Source organism: Ursus maritimus, unplaced genomic scaffold, assembly GCF_017311325.1.
Source record: "Ursus maritimus isolate PB19 unplaced genomic scaffold, ASM1731132v1 scaffold_6, whole genome shotgun sequence".
Lineage (NCBI taxonomy): Eukaryota > Metazoa > Chordata > Mammalia > Carnivora > Ursidae > Ursus > Ursus maritimus.
This window is the reverse complement of record NW_024426774.1, coordinates 18,987,616-19,002,631: the sequence shown is the minus strand read 5'-3', so window position 1 is coordinate 19,002,631 and position 15,016 is coordinate 18,987,616. Positions and strand designations below refer to the sequence as shown.

Here is a 15,016-nt window from a genome sequence, read left to right as displayed (position 1 = left end):
TAAAACTTTGCCTTTGAATTCTTTATTTCTTATTCACATCCAGATACCATATTCATTGAATCTAGGACAATATCAACTTTTAGATACACCATTATTTTACATGTTGTTAAGAAAGAAGAGATCTTGCCTATTAAGACATGTGATTAACCATAAGATGTATTTCAGTTTCAAAGATGTTAAAATATATATATATGCACACGCACACACACAAATATATATATTTGATGAAATTTGTCAAGTACATTATCGTAGTTTTCAGGGCTACCACCCTGCATCAGGCTCTCATTTTGTTCATCAGAGTGTCCGTCCCACTGGTCTGCTCCCCTCTCATGTATCCTGGCTACAATTCAGCAGGCTTCCTGCCACTAGGTTTATTTAAGATCATTGAGCACCCTGTTCAGTAAAGACTCCTACTTGCCCATGGAATAAAGTCAGAGCTCTTCGGCTTAGCCTTCAGACCCTCCACATTTATGTTTCCTACCCAGCATTTTAAGTTTATCTTCTACTCTTCCTTATCCAAACTCAATGTTTCAACAAAGGCACTCCAGTTGCTGCCTGCCATTCTCTGGCCTGGGAGCCAAGCACTAGTACTTCCCTCCCTGTTCCCACCTCTGGACTTTAAACTATTTCTGCTCAAGTTCGATCACCTTCACATGGTCTTAACCAGCCCAAAATGACAGTCTCCTTCTCTGAACACCTAGAACACTCTGTACAGTGTTTTACATATTTCTAGAAACATTTGGAATCATCTGCAGAAACTGCTTGGACCTCTGTGAAGAAAAGGTTATAAAGGGTAATTTGCTCAGCAGATACTTGTTGTAAGTCTACAGTGGCAGGCTATATTAGGAGCTGAGAACATGAGGGTGAACAGAACAGTTTTTGCCTTCCGGTAGCTAAGAATCTAATGAGAAGACAGATACGTAGATAATTCATACAGAAAGAACTGTACAAGGTAATGTGGGTATACTTTCCCCCTCCCATCTAGATACCAAAACAACTAAGATACTAGGTACAAAGATTTTCTGTTTTAAGAGGTGGTCATTTGAAACTAGGAGAACTGGTAGAGTGCTGAGGGAAGAACCATGTCCAGGAAGCCACATCAACAGAGTTTCAATCAAATGCAGCATAAAATTTCAGTATCTAAGTACTGGAAACATGTAACATTTGGGAACATAATGGTGAGCTTGTGGAAAGCAGCTGAAGTAGCCTATCAGGGTGGGAATCCAACTGTCATCTCTTGAGACAAGAATGGGAGAGGAGGTAAGAGGTGGGGACTATTCTTTCAAGAAGCTTGGATGGGAGGAGGGAATGATTGAATGGGGGCTGGAAAGGTGAATGCTGGGTTCCACAGGGGGAATTTCTTAGATGTCTGAGCAAGTTTATGGGTGAGGAGAGGGAGTCTAGGGAGAGGAGAGATTGAAGTTACTAAATGGAAAAACTGCTAAAGTCCAGAAAAAGTGGGAAGAGGTGGGGTCAAGGACATAGGAAAGGACTGGCCTTGAACAGAGAGAGAGAGAAACTGGAGGAAAGAAGTGGGGAAATATATACATATACATATACATGAGTTTATAGACCAGAGAGGGGAGAAAGTTGAAGTTGACCATCCTTGTTGACTTCATTGTCTTCTATGAAGCAGGAGGTGTATAGCCTTTCATAACACTGAACAGACTAAGCACTGCATTATATGCCATAGCATGGTGGTTAAGACCTCATACTCTGGCGTCAAATGGACTGAGTCCAAATCCTGGCTCTAATTCATTCAAACTGTGAATTCAGACAAGTCGGTCAACTTCCCTGAGCCCCAATTCCTTCATCTGTACAATAGGAATTTACGGGATTGCTATGTGGATTAAATGTGTTAGTATGTACAGGTCCCCTTAGAACAGTGCTTGGGCACTTGGTGCTAGAACTTAAGCATAAAAAAATACTATAAGACACAGCCCTCAAAGAGTTTTCGGTCAAGTAAGCCTGTTGTCTAATTCCCTTTCTGCTTGACAGTGATGCCATCCAAGAACCATGAAGCACTCCCTGCTATTAGGAAAATGTTTCTAAATGACACCGTATCCTAGAAAACTTTTTTTTAATTTCTGAATTCTGCTGTAAGACATAGTGATAAAGCCGAGAGAGAGAGATGAGTCTATAGAGCTGAGAGAGAACAGCTCAGGCAAATCCCTAGAGCTGAGATCTGAGGACAAATAGCATAAACTTCTACCCAAGAGGGGAAAGAACAGGTATTCATGTGTTGATGCTGAGTGAATGCAAGCTAGTAGCAGGGAAGTAACAGATCTTATGAGCATCAGCTCAGACCATTGTCATTTGAACTAGATCAGTGGTTTTTGAAGTATGGTTCCTACATCAGTATCACTTGGGTACTTGTTAGAAATGCAAATTCTCAGGCCCTACCCCGGACCTACTGAATTGGAAGCTCTGGTCCTGTCTAGAAGCAGCCTGGTCCCAGGAGGCAGTCAGCCCAAAAGATGAAGAATAAATGTGTGTGATGGAGAACCAACACGTTACGGTAGTGTATAATGTGCCTACAGGAAGGAAAGAGATGGAGAGCAAGCATCTGGCACGAAGTACAGTATATCTGGCCTTGCATACCAAGTTTACAAAAAAAAAAAAAATGATGCATTTTCCAATAAAGCAAAGATTGTGCTGGAAGCCCCAGGATAGGTGATGTATCCTTGAAAAGAATCTCCTATACTTTGGCAAGTTTCTTATATGTGAAAAATGTTTTGTAATTAGCAAAGGACTTCAATATGCACGAATCAATCCCGACAGTTTTGTGATGCAGGCCACCTTGTCTCAAGTTTACAGATTCAAAAAGGCGTTGACTTGCCCAAGATCAAAGTCAGTGGCAGAACTGGAATTGAAAACCAGGTCTTCTGTCCGGTTTTCTCGTAACCTCTAATAGTTGGCTACTAATTTGGTTTTCAGCCATCTAGCTACTAGAAAGTGGTTTGAAAAGGGGTCATGAGTAGTTCAAGTGCTGGGAAGCTGTATCTTCCATTTTAAATTGGTTAATTGACATTCCGGATTATAAATCAGCCTCCTGTGACTGTGAGTTGTGTGACTCAATACCCTGGAGTCCAATTATCACTGGATGAGCTGAAAAAATCGAGTTTCTGAACTGGTAGCGCTGAGAATCCGTGCCTAGGTCACCACTTCTCATGGGGCTGGCAGAATGCAGAGGGCTCCCCTGGAGGGGCATTTAAAATCACGTTTTATTGTCATTGAATCAACGTACACCTTCCCCTCCCCCCCGATTCTGAGATGCCATCCGAGGAGTGTGCACTGCTTCCTGGTTGAGAATCTTGGCAGTAGTGAACCACAATCACTGAAGGGAAGGTGTTAGTGTGGAGACATGGCTGAGAACCACAGCCCTCAGCAGTTTTAGCTGCCCTCTGACGTTAAGCTTAACACAACCCCGACTTCTCTACTTTAAGATCCAGGTTTGGTAGGTCTCGAATGCTGGCCTAAGTCTGGCTTTTAGCTGTGGGGGTTTTGCAAGGGCCAAATAGGTAGCATAAGTTCTGAACATAGATTCTTGATAAATATGATAAAAAAAAAAAACGGATGGAGGAACAAAGTATCACTTTTATTATCAGTGGGTGAGAAGATACAGCTTTATATGATAGCCTAAATGGGCTTGCTAATTTGCTATCCGAAGGAAAGCGAGCAGGCAGAGCAGATATCACCGAAGTTGCAAAGTACAAATAGAATAAATCCCCCACATTCCATCTATTAAACCTTGTGAGATTAGTTCCACCCAACTGAGAAACATGGACCAAAGGCAATCATCCACCAAGTGGGTTATTCATTCAACCTGCATGAGGAAGAGTAAGGGCTGGAGCAACCAGGAGCTCTATGTTCCTTAACTCAGTCTATAAAGGCAGAAGTGAGGATAAAGTACTCCATCTCCTCTCTAGCACTGGATGTAAGGAATTCTGGAGAAGTGCCAATGATCCAGGAGGAAGATTGATCTGGCAACAGGTATTTGCTATGAGTGGGGAGGAACCTTGGGGCATCAGTAGGGAGGCTCCTGGAGATAATCAAGGCATGACTGTGATGATGTGGCTGCAAAATGAAAATTGAACCATAAGAAATAGGATCTTACTTCCTTATAGTACAAATGACAAAAGCCAGGCAGGGGACAACCTCAGAAGCCCTGAGATACAGGCTGAGCTCTGCTACTTAACAGCTATGTAATTTTGCCTCACCTGTGAATAATTCCTAACAAGAATTATTTAAACAATCAACTCAAATTTAAGGACCTATTTAAACAATACCTTCTAAGTATATGCTATAGAACTATCATCTCATAGACAATTTCGTTCTTTCAATGCAATCATTATGCTTACTTTTTCCCCTCATCTTATGGCGATGTCTAACCAGGTCCTTGCACGGGTGAGTACCTGCAGCACAAGAAGAGCGGGGTTAACAACTATCCTTGACTTGCTGTTGACCGGAATGGGAACTTTTTAGACTTTCACTATTTGGTATATGATTTGCTGAGAGTTTCAGCAAATACTTTATTGCAGATTAAGGAAGATCCCCTCTGCCAGGGGTCTGCTAATTAAAAAAAAAATTCATTTATGGGAATTTTTTTTAAAAAGCAAATACATTTTCTGCATCTGCTGAGGTAATCATATGGTTTTCCTCTGTTGTTACTGTGGGGAATTGCATTGCAAGACTTCAAATTTTGAACCGTCTTGTTCCTGGGATAAACCCTACTTTGGCATGATTATTTAACATGAGAGAAATGGCCTAGTTAAGAGACCCGGGTTCCAGGGTGCCTGGGTGGCTCGGTCAGTTAAGCATCTGCTTTGGCTCAGGTCGTGATCCCAGTGGTCCTGGGATTGAGACCCACCTCATAGGGCTCCCTGCTTAGCCTGGAACCTGCTTCTCCCTCTGCCCTCCCCCTCCTCCCACCCCTCCTCCTCCCCAGCTCGAGTGTGCTTGTGTGCATGCACTCTCTCAAACAAATAAAATCTTTGGAAAAAAAAAAGAGAGAGAGACCTGAGTTCCATTCATCTTTTAGTCTCCTGGCTTTAAAAACCAACTATATGCTGACAACTTCCAAATTTGTATCTGCAGCTCCAACTATCCCCGTAAATTTCAAACCCATATATTTCCAACAGCTGATTTGATATCTTTGCTCCAGTATGTCTAGCAAGAATATCAAACTTATTATGACAGAAAACTGATTAATCCTGTTTCTTTTCCCCATCTCTGTTAATGGAATTTCCATCCTTCTGGTTTGTTTCAGGCCAAAAAGCCTTGGAGTTACTTTTGATTCATCTCTCACATTCCACATCTGATAATGTCCGTAAATGCTGTTGTTCCTACTTTCAAAATACATCTGGAATCTGACCACCTCTCACAGTTTCTGCTGCTCTGATCCTGGTCCAAGTCATCTCTAGCCTGGACTATTGCAGTAGCCTCCTACAGGTCTACTTGCTTCTGCAGTTGCTTTCTTTACAACTATTCTCAACACAAAATCCCAAGTGATTCTTAAAAAACCCAAGTAAGATCATGTCACTCCTCTGCTTAAGATGTTCCAGTGGCTCCCCATGTCAGAATAAAAGCCAAAGTTCCTGCATTGGTCTATAAGACCCTCCACCATCCTGGCCCTCGTTACCTCTCTGACTTCATCTCCTGCTATTCTTGTTCATTCTGCTCCAGCCTCAAGACTTCATACCTCTCTTAGAAAGTTCTTTCTCCCTAGTCCCATGGCTCACTCTCTCTACTCCTTTAGGTTCACTCGAATGTTACCTTCTCTGAAGATCTGTTCTGACCTTCCCATTTTAAACTGTAACCACTCCCCTCCAGAAGCACTCTCTGTCCTTCTTCCTTCCCTACTTGATTTTTCTTCATGGCACTTAGCATCTGACACACCCTGTATTTTGCTCATTTGTCAATCAACCTTTAGAATGAAAGCTCTGTGAGAGCAGGGATTTTTATTTTCCTCACTGATGTAGCCCCAGTGCCTGGAATAGTAACTGACAAATAGTAGGCAAGAGATTAGTATCTGTTGACTGAAAATATATATTATTATTACTATTTCTTTAAAATATTCATTCTCTAAAGTAGCTATTGTGCAATGCTTTAAAAAACAAACTCTTAAGTCTAAAGGTTCCCAAAGCTAACCACAACGTAATTTTGAACCGGAAATTGATAGGGCGACGGAAGTCTTCTCTTTATTTGGGGTTATAAAAATCACATATCAAAGACTGATTTTAAAACCTGAAACTGGTTCATTACACTGTTTTTTTCTACTTTAATACACATTTGAAAATGTCCTTAATAAAAGCTTTGAAAAAGCTTTCAAGAGAAGGTAGGATGAAATTTTAAAGCCTAAGCTTTAGATGTGCATGAGTCTTTAAATATAGTATGTTCTATGTGGAGCCTTTTCCCAGCTGGTTTTGGTTGAACTTCAAAAGTCTAGCTTACTAAATAATTCTCATTTAAAATACAATTGCTAGCACCAGCATGTTAAGTGGAAAGCTAATTTTAAAAACTAATGACTATTTTATAAAAGTTTGCAAGTTAAAAAAGAAAATGAACAGGAAATATTCAACCTAAAATTTAGTACAGGCAGGTGTATAATAAATTACTTTAGATTTGAAAAAAAGCAGAACTGAGCAGGACTGGCTCCTCAGGTATGAGGAAAGGAATTGCAGGTAACATTTGTTCTGTTAGAGAAAGGTCTTCCTGTTCATCGACCTGTTCCATTTGTCTGCTTTTCAAATTGATTAAGTCACTCGCCTTCCAGAGGCACTGGTTTTAAAGGCCAATATAATAGATATTTCACAAAGAGCCATCTTACTCTTGTTTAATTTCACCATGAATCACTTCTCAGAGTGATTCTTCTATTGTAAGTGAAAGAGATAGTAGGGCATTCTATATACAGATAGTTCCTGATTTATTGTGGTTGGATTTACAATGGTTGGACTTAAAAATTTTCAACTTTACAATACTGCCAAAGCAAAATGCACATAGTAGAAACTGCACTTTGCATTTTGAATCCGTTATTTCCCCAGGCTAGTGACATGAAGGTACAGCACTCTCTCGTGACGCTGGACAGCAACCTGCAGCTGCGTCAACAATGTGATCGTGAGGGTGAATAATCAGCACACTGACCGCCCTTCTGTACCTGTACAACCATTCTGTTTTTCACTTTCAGTAGTCAGTAAGTTACATAAGATAGTCAACATTTTATTATAAAATAGGCTTTGTGTTAGATGATTGTGCCCAACCATAGGCTAATGTTAAAGTGTTCTGAGCACATGTGAGGTGGGCTAGGCTAAGCTGGGATGTTCGGTAGGTTAGGTGTATTAAATGCATTTTTGACTAATGCTACTTTCAGCCTATGATGGATTTATCAGCATATAACCCTATCATTAGTCAAGGAAGATCTGTACTCATTTTGGGAGGGAAAGCTGGAAGGGATTGCCTCTCCTGATCTGCTTTCTCTATTTTTTCAACTAAGACTGTAGTCAACCCATCAGCTGATTTCCAGTGGGGAAGTAATTTCTGAGAAAAGTAAAGGGTTTAACAGAAGCATATATCATCTATAAATACAAAGCTTGAGAGCATGATGAAAGTATTACTTTTGAGTAACTTACATGTGCATTAACTTTACAAAACACCATCTTTAAGAAGTATTAAAGGTAACTGCTAATGTTCTTCAAATTGCCCAAATACGTGGGGCTCACATTTCATGAAAAAAAGGGAATAATCGTCGGGGTAGAATTATGACCTTACCTTGAACTCTTGGACACTTTGCAACTTTTCATTAGCTCAACAGTCCAGACTCTAAGAAGACAACTCAGTGTCTGGTCTGTCCATCAGCTCCTTTCCCTGATTTAAAATATTGCTTCTGAATCTATTTCTTCAATTAGCAGTTCAGAGTCTACTGTGCGGAAGGCTCTGGGGGGGGGGACGAGACACGAACCTCTTCTTTGAAAAGCTTACAATTTAAAAATAAAAATAAACACAAAAATCTTATAATTTGGTGGGGAGAAACAGATGTACCTATAACCAAGTGCCAATGGAGGCCCAAACACTGCAGCAAGACCCTACAGAAGAGGGGGCTGATTTAAGCGTATGGACCAGGGAGGGCTTCTTAGGATCTAAATTGACGCTTTGAAGGGTCAGGTAGGGAGGAGAAAGAAGGAGCATTAAAGGCTGTGGAACAGGAATGAATACGGCAATGTGAGAACGCAGGTAATAAATTCAAGGATGAAGACCAGATCAGTGTGACAGGATTGTTTGTCTAGAGAATGGAGAGGGTAACAAAGCTTAAAAGGCAGGGTGATTTCAAATCAACTATAGGCAGGAAACAGTCACTAAAAGACGCTGAAGGTTGTGTTCAGAAAGACTTCTCTGATAGACTGTGTGAGAGATGAGGTTAAAAGGCGTGGAGGTTGTTATTGTAACCATCCAAAGAAAGATAATTAAGTCCTGAATTCAGTCTGTGATTAATGGGGCTAGAAAGGGGAAGATAGTTCTAGACACCATGAAGGCAACTGTTGGCAATTTGGTGAGATGACTGGGAGGAAGGTGTTGAAAATGACCACTAACAGCAATTAATCCAGATAAGAGACACAAGAATGTGTTTGTGGGGAAGTAAGTGATTTGGTGTGCGATTGAGTTTGAGGTACTGGGCTGGGGTGGTGGGATCCATGCACGTTGTAATGTTCACCAGCTAGAAACGCAGGCCTGGATCTCGAGGGCGATCTTAGCTAGAAGAGTGGACTTAAGATGCATTATCAGTGTAAGTGGTACTGAGAGCAAGGAAAAAGATGAAATTGCTCAGAGAGAGGACAGGGAGAGTACTTGCTTGAGAACTATCATTCTCACACAAATTTAAAATATGAAAAAAAAAATCAGTACGTTAGCAAACTCAAAATTAGTGCCCAGTTTTATTTTCAAAATGGAAACCCTTACAAGCTTCTAAGAGCAACTGTTAACGCAGCAGGATTCCCAGTTTTTATGTGTCACTGTCTAGGTTCTGTTGTATCTAACAGTTGTGTTGTGCAGTGGGAAGAATGGCAGGTCTCATCACAAAACCCAAGGGTTGACTCTTGTGTCCAGAACTTCCTAGCCACCTGACCATAAGTCTGAGCTTCACATTCTAATTGTTTCATAGGATTTTGAAGATCAAAAGACATATTGCATGTGAAAGTGCCGTACAAACTAAGAAATTATTAGCACAAGAGTATCAGCCTAGCACATTGCCTAGCAGAGTAGCAATGAGATGTATTTCTTAATGGATGCAGAGTCTGCATTATTAGGAAGGAAGTAGCTTCAGGCAAATATCTCTGTACTTCCCACACTACCTATCACAGTTGTTTGTATGACAACAGATCATCAGAAATGGAACATATAAAACTTGGTGTCAGGTTTTGTTTTATTCTGCACCTTAGCACCTCTGGGCATTGGAGTGGGGAGAAAACCTGATGGAATAGAAATTATTACTTTAAGGGGTGCCTGCCTGGCTCAGTAGGTACAGCATGAGACTCTTGATCTTGGGGTCACGAGTTCAAGCCCTGTGCTGGGTGTAGAGATTACTTAAAAAAAAAAAAGAAAGCTAACTCATTTTACAAGAAGAAGAGGAAGAAGAAGAAGAAGAAGAAGAAGAAGAAGAAGAAGAAGAAGAAGAAGAAGAGGAAGAAGGAGGAGGAGGAAGGAGGAAGGAGGAGGAGGAGGAGGAGGAAGAAGAAGAAGAAAAGAAGGAGGAGGAGGAGAAGGAGGAGGAGGAGGAGGAGGAGGAGGAGAAGGAGGAGGAGAAGAAGAAATTATTCCTGTAAACATTTTTGTTCTTTTCTCAAGCCAGTGTCTCAGGTTTGCTACAGATATCTGTGGGCATTGGTTGGTTCTGCTGGTTGCATAAACGACTAAAGTTCTGAGACAAACACAAGTGATTAGACCAGAGCCGAATTCCAGCAGAGGAAAAAGATTGTTTGCAGAAGGCTCCAGAGCCAGAGAAAAGTGAATTCTTCCCTCCATGATCTGATCCAAGACACCGAATTTCCTAGGAGGAATTATAGGGGCTCTGCCTCACAAAAGTAATCCTTGGTCACTCATTTATGCCTGCTGCGCAAGGAGGCCACACTTTCCAAAATTCCTTCAAGCTACGGGAATGACACTGCAGTTTCACAGAGCCCCTTCTTCATTTCCTGTTTAGATTATGCAGGCTAGAACGCCTCTCCCCAAACTGTGGTAAGACATCTTCCTGACCTGATGCTCAGGCCCAGTTAGGCCTCCGAAGGGCAGGCTCGGACTGCCTCTGGAGAAGGGCCGGTTCTCTCTTCTCAGCCCTTAGGCTCCACCCCCCCCCTGGTTTTCAAGGCCTTAAAGGTATTTCAGGGGCGCCTGGGTGGCTCAGTCGGTTAAGTGTCTGCCTTCGGCTCAGGTCATGATCTCGGGCTCCCTGCTCAGTGGACAGCTTGCTTCTCCCTCTCCCTCTGCTGCTCCCCCTTGCTTGTTCTCTCTCAAATAAAGAAAATCTTAAAAAAAAACCTTATTTCATAGAAGAAAGCCTTGCTTAAGGCCCCACAGTGAGATTAACGTCTGCAGACCCTGACGCAATCCTTCAGCATGTAGTCCAGGATGGGGAATCCAGAATTTGGAATCAGAAGACTTGGCCTCAGGTTCCAATTCCCCTGATAAACCATGTTTGTGTCATAACCTTTCAGTTTGTTTTCTCTTTACAACATCTCACTCAAAAGGCTGCAGGGACTGAATGAGACAATGAACCTAAAAGCAACTTAGAAATGGTTATAGCACAAATGTGTTTTCCCTGAATGTTCCCTGAATGCTGCAGCAGATTACTGTGGCCCAGCTGGCAGGAAAAGATACAAAAGCCTGTGCTTCTGGCTGGACAGGGCTAGTTATGGAAGAGCCCTTCCCTACGGCTGGCACAATTTCCAAGCGAGGGTCCCAAAGCCTGGTTCATGTTTCTCCTGGAGCCAAAGGCTGATTTCAATTACTTTCCTATTCACTAGCTGACGTAATTCTAATGTTTATGAGAACTCAGAAACTGGTTAACAATTAAAAAAAAAAAAAAAAAGCAGCTGAGGTTCCTTCCTGTCTTCAGGACATGCAGTTCCTCAGAATTCTCACCCTGCCCTTCTCTGAGCTCCCTCCTCTTCCTCCTACAAACCACACCTCAAATGCCATTTCTTCCTTAAGGAAACCTTCCTTGACTCTCCAGACAAGGTTTCACTCACAAAGCAACTTGTAACTCTCCCTGATACCCCTTAGTCCAACTGTGATTAGAGCGACAGAAGTCCTCCCCAATGTGAATATAAGCTCTGGGAGGGCAGGGCTTGCATCTCTCTCTGGATTCTTCCACATCTTAGCGCCTTGGATAAAGACAATAAAACATACTGAATGAGGCCAGAGCTTTGGGTTTCTTTAATCTCGTTAAGAGCTCTTGTGGCAATGAAAATAAAATATATAAAGAAAACTAATTTAGTGCTGGCAGAAAAGGTTCTGGATGGAGGAATGCCTCCTTTGGCAGTTTTCTCCAATAAAAAGAATTTATGGGCTTAATTAAATCATCAAGATCTTCTTCAGAGGTACAGGAATGGCCAAGGATCAAGTTTGCTCTGAATCATTCACTTTTTTCAGGTGGAGCTGCTCTCCTAGGAAGGATAGGTCATGTCAAGGAGGAAATCAGCACAGCTTCCTTTGTAAATAGACACCTGTCTTTTCCTTTTCTTTGACTCTCAGGACCCAGGAGAGAGTTTCTAGGTACAAACCTATCTTGGCCAAACCATAAAGAAGATGGAAGTTCTTCTTTATCAACCTCACTTTTCCCTCAGTTGTTTCTGTTTGTTTTTCTAGTGACCTTCCCACCCCTACCTTAGCATAAATTTAAATCAATGTTCAGACTCATCTAAGAGAAGTATCATTTTTACCTTATCCCAACACTGGGAAAAAAGGCTTTCGTCTCCCGTAAGCATGACTTCAGAGAGCAGCCACCAAATCTGTGTGTATTTATATGTAGGAATGTGTGTGGAATGCCTTCTAGAATCACATTTGTTTCCCCTCTTGACCCTGGCCTACTTAGCCAAGTGTTGGTGGATTTAAAAACTTTAAAAACACACAAACAAGAACGGGCCTACATTTTACAAAATGCGAGGGCAAAATGAAAGAGCCTCCTTAAGTAAGATTCAACATCTCTGTAATCTGCAGACTACTAATAAATGTTAGTATATAAAAACCAACGATGGAGAGAGATGGTGTTTCGTAGCTATGAAGGGCTGCCCGGACTCCATCTCCTGGGTCCAGAAACAGCAGGACCAGCGTGTTGAATCATCGGGCAAATGGCCAAAGCTACGATTTCCTCATGGCCCACTCTCACAACTTTACTTTGACCCTTTCCAATTTTCACTGGTTCGTATCAGGGTGCCTTCAAGGATCTTTGGCTTCAGGGATCGTTTCTTTTGTGATCCTTTAATGACTCATTAGTCATTGGGGCTTTGGCAATTCCTGCAGGATGTAGGTTTCATTTCTTCCCTGTAAATGAAGAGGCAACCCAGGAGGTTGTTAAACAAATTCTATTCAGTAGCTGGAAAAGTGAATTTCCTGTGGAATGACAGGAATTACATAGAAGCAAGCAATTTTATTTTCCTCAAATGTAGCAATAATTTTAATCTGTACATACATAAAACAAACAGTGCAATTATAAAACCTTGAAGGTGACATGCATACTTTAAGGTGCAGCTGGGATGGGCAGGATGTTATTAGCATCTCCAATTTTCCTTACCACTTTTAAAAACTAGTTCCTTATGCAAAAGCACTGAGTCAGGAAACTTCATCTGGAATGCTGAAGTTAAAGGTGAACTTCCTGAAGTCTGCACATCTAAATATCACAAACAAAACAGAAATGACCTCCTAGAGCAGTTTGGTAAGGACTAGAGTAATATGGCTGGGCGTTCAAGCTGGGAATGAATGAAATCAGGGATGCATTTTCTGAAAAACTAAAAGAGATAATGTTTGTAACTGAGTGTCCTATTTCTGTTTCATAGTTGCTACCCATGTGAGCCCTTCCAGCAATCTTTTTATTCGGTATAGTTTCTGAGTAGATGCTGTTCAATGGAGTTATCTGTAACTAGGGGCGGTGAGATGCACAAAGGAGGACCTGGGAAAATGGCTTCTTCCTTGGTGTCCGAGTCCGTGCTCTTCATCCGTTGTTAGTTCTTATGGCCTTTGCTCTGCCGTGGAAGCAGAGGTAGCTGGTGCACGATGTCAGATGCTGTCACATTCACAGGCCCGGGGTGCAGGTAAAGGCGAGTGATGGGGGTCTACCTTTGCTTCTTCCACAATACCCTTCTCAAGCTTTCCTGGCCTTGCAGTGGAACTTCTAGAACTAGAGGCAGTTCACTGGGTCCTTGACTCAGAGGCCAGGATGAGACAAGACGTGGCAGAGTGACAAGACACAAAGGGAAAATACGGTACCAATTAGCCTCAGAGTAGGATAGAGAAATTTATATTTGCACTGATGAAAATTCAAATCCCCAAAGTCAATCTAAAACACATGAAAATTTTCTTTGAGTACTAATTTTTCTCTGTACAAGTAGCCTGTGCGCTTCTGTTGTTAACTCCTTGCACTGTCTCCAGGTAGGTGATCCCAGGGACACTCTAGGGCAGTATGCTCTAGCTCACCTGGAACAGCTCTTTCTGGCAGTGGCATTTTGATTTGAACCGCAAAGTAAATCCATACATGGCATCACAGTTAGTAAAATAATGAAATATCACTAGCCAAATGTAACTGCAATTCAATCAATGATATATTCACACACAAGTTTAGAAAAATCAAGAGTATGATAATAAAACCATAAAATTAAACGGAAGGAAATCAATTTCTACAAGAAATCAAATATATTTACAGTGAGATTTAAAGGGAAAAATAAGCTACTTGGATCATAAATTTAATTTTATTTTAAATAACTTTAGCTACCTTAGCTGTTAATACAATAAAAGCAGAAAGAACAGGCTGCCTTTTTTTCCAGATTTAATCAGAAAAATTGTATCTACAATAATTGACAAAACTCGCTTCTTGTCCTTCACCCATCTCATCAAAAATTATTGCATTTTCCCCCAAACTGTATTTTTTGGATTCCTCTGTGAATAGACTCATTTCGTCCTCGTTCCTGGAGGCATCTTGATTTAAATCCATCTTTAAAAAAAGGAGAAGGGGTACATATGGGAGGCAAAATATTCTCTCGAAGCCAACAGATACAGAGTTGCTAGAAGAAGCTGATTGTACACACAGGCTGCCTGGGGTCGGGGAGGGGAGGGCTGTGGGTTTAGACACACGTGACAGCCTTTGGTGGACGGGCACAGGCCAAGCCCCACCGGGCCCTTCTTCCTCGTCAGGGTCAGGACTGAGCCAGCAGAGGCGGGGCTTCATCTTCCCCTTGGAACTTGTCGTTTTGGTTCTCCTCCAAAAGCCTTCATCCAGATAAGAAGCCAATGACTGATTACAAAAATAAGAATAATTAAATTTGGCTCAAGAAATAGATTGTCCAACTGTTCTGCCTTGTTATTTTTTTCAATATCCAAGGCCTTTACAAAGAAAGAAACAAAAACACCTCTCAATCTTCCAACAAAAGTGAATTCCTTTTTTTTTTTTTTTTTTTTGCTCCAAATGCTACGACCTGAAGAATGGCTGCAGATTGAGATATCAAAAATCTCAGAAAAATATATAATATATTTGTATATCTCTGTATGTCTATTATTTAAATTTCACATTCCTTTAAAAGTGGTTATTCAGTCAGTAGCTGCTGAAGGAGGCTCTTCTGCTGGGCCTGGGGGGTCTGTGGTCCTGCTGTGGGTTTTTGAGTTCCCAGTGGACCAGGCTGGTTCAGGTAAGGGTCCCCGCCTACCAGATTCACTGTACACTGGACGTCAGCAAACACCTGAACCTGTTGCACCTGCTGGAACACAAATAAAAGATGTGTTTAGACAGAAGGGTCTGCCCCCCCGGCTTATGAGTGGG

The 15,016-nt window shown here is 41.6% G+C and overlaps 1 protein-coding gene across 5 annotated transcripts in view; it reads right to left on the bottom strand.

Moving 5' to 3' along the window:
- Window positions 1-12,617: 12,617 nt before the first annotated feature.
- Window positions 12,618-15,016, bottom strand: part of NCOA1 (nuclear receptor coactivator 1) — a 183,833-nt gene continuing 181,434 nt past the window's right edge. For 2 of the 5 annotated variants that reach the window (XM_008700370.2, XM_008700371.2), the window contains one exon: window positions 12,618-14,954. In XM_008700370.2, the coding sequence (XP_008698592.2) occupies window positions 14,784-14,954 (171 nt within the window). In that variant the 3' untranslated portion in view covers window positions 12,618-14,783. The remainder of the gene's footprint in view (window positions 14,955-15,016) is intronic. The other 3 variants (XM_008700373.2, XM_008700374.2, XM_040622956.1) reach the window with 3 other exon arrangements.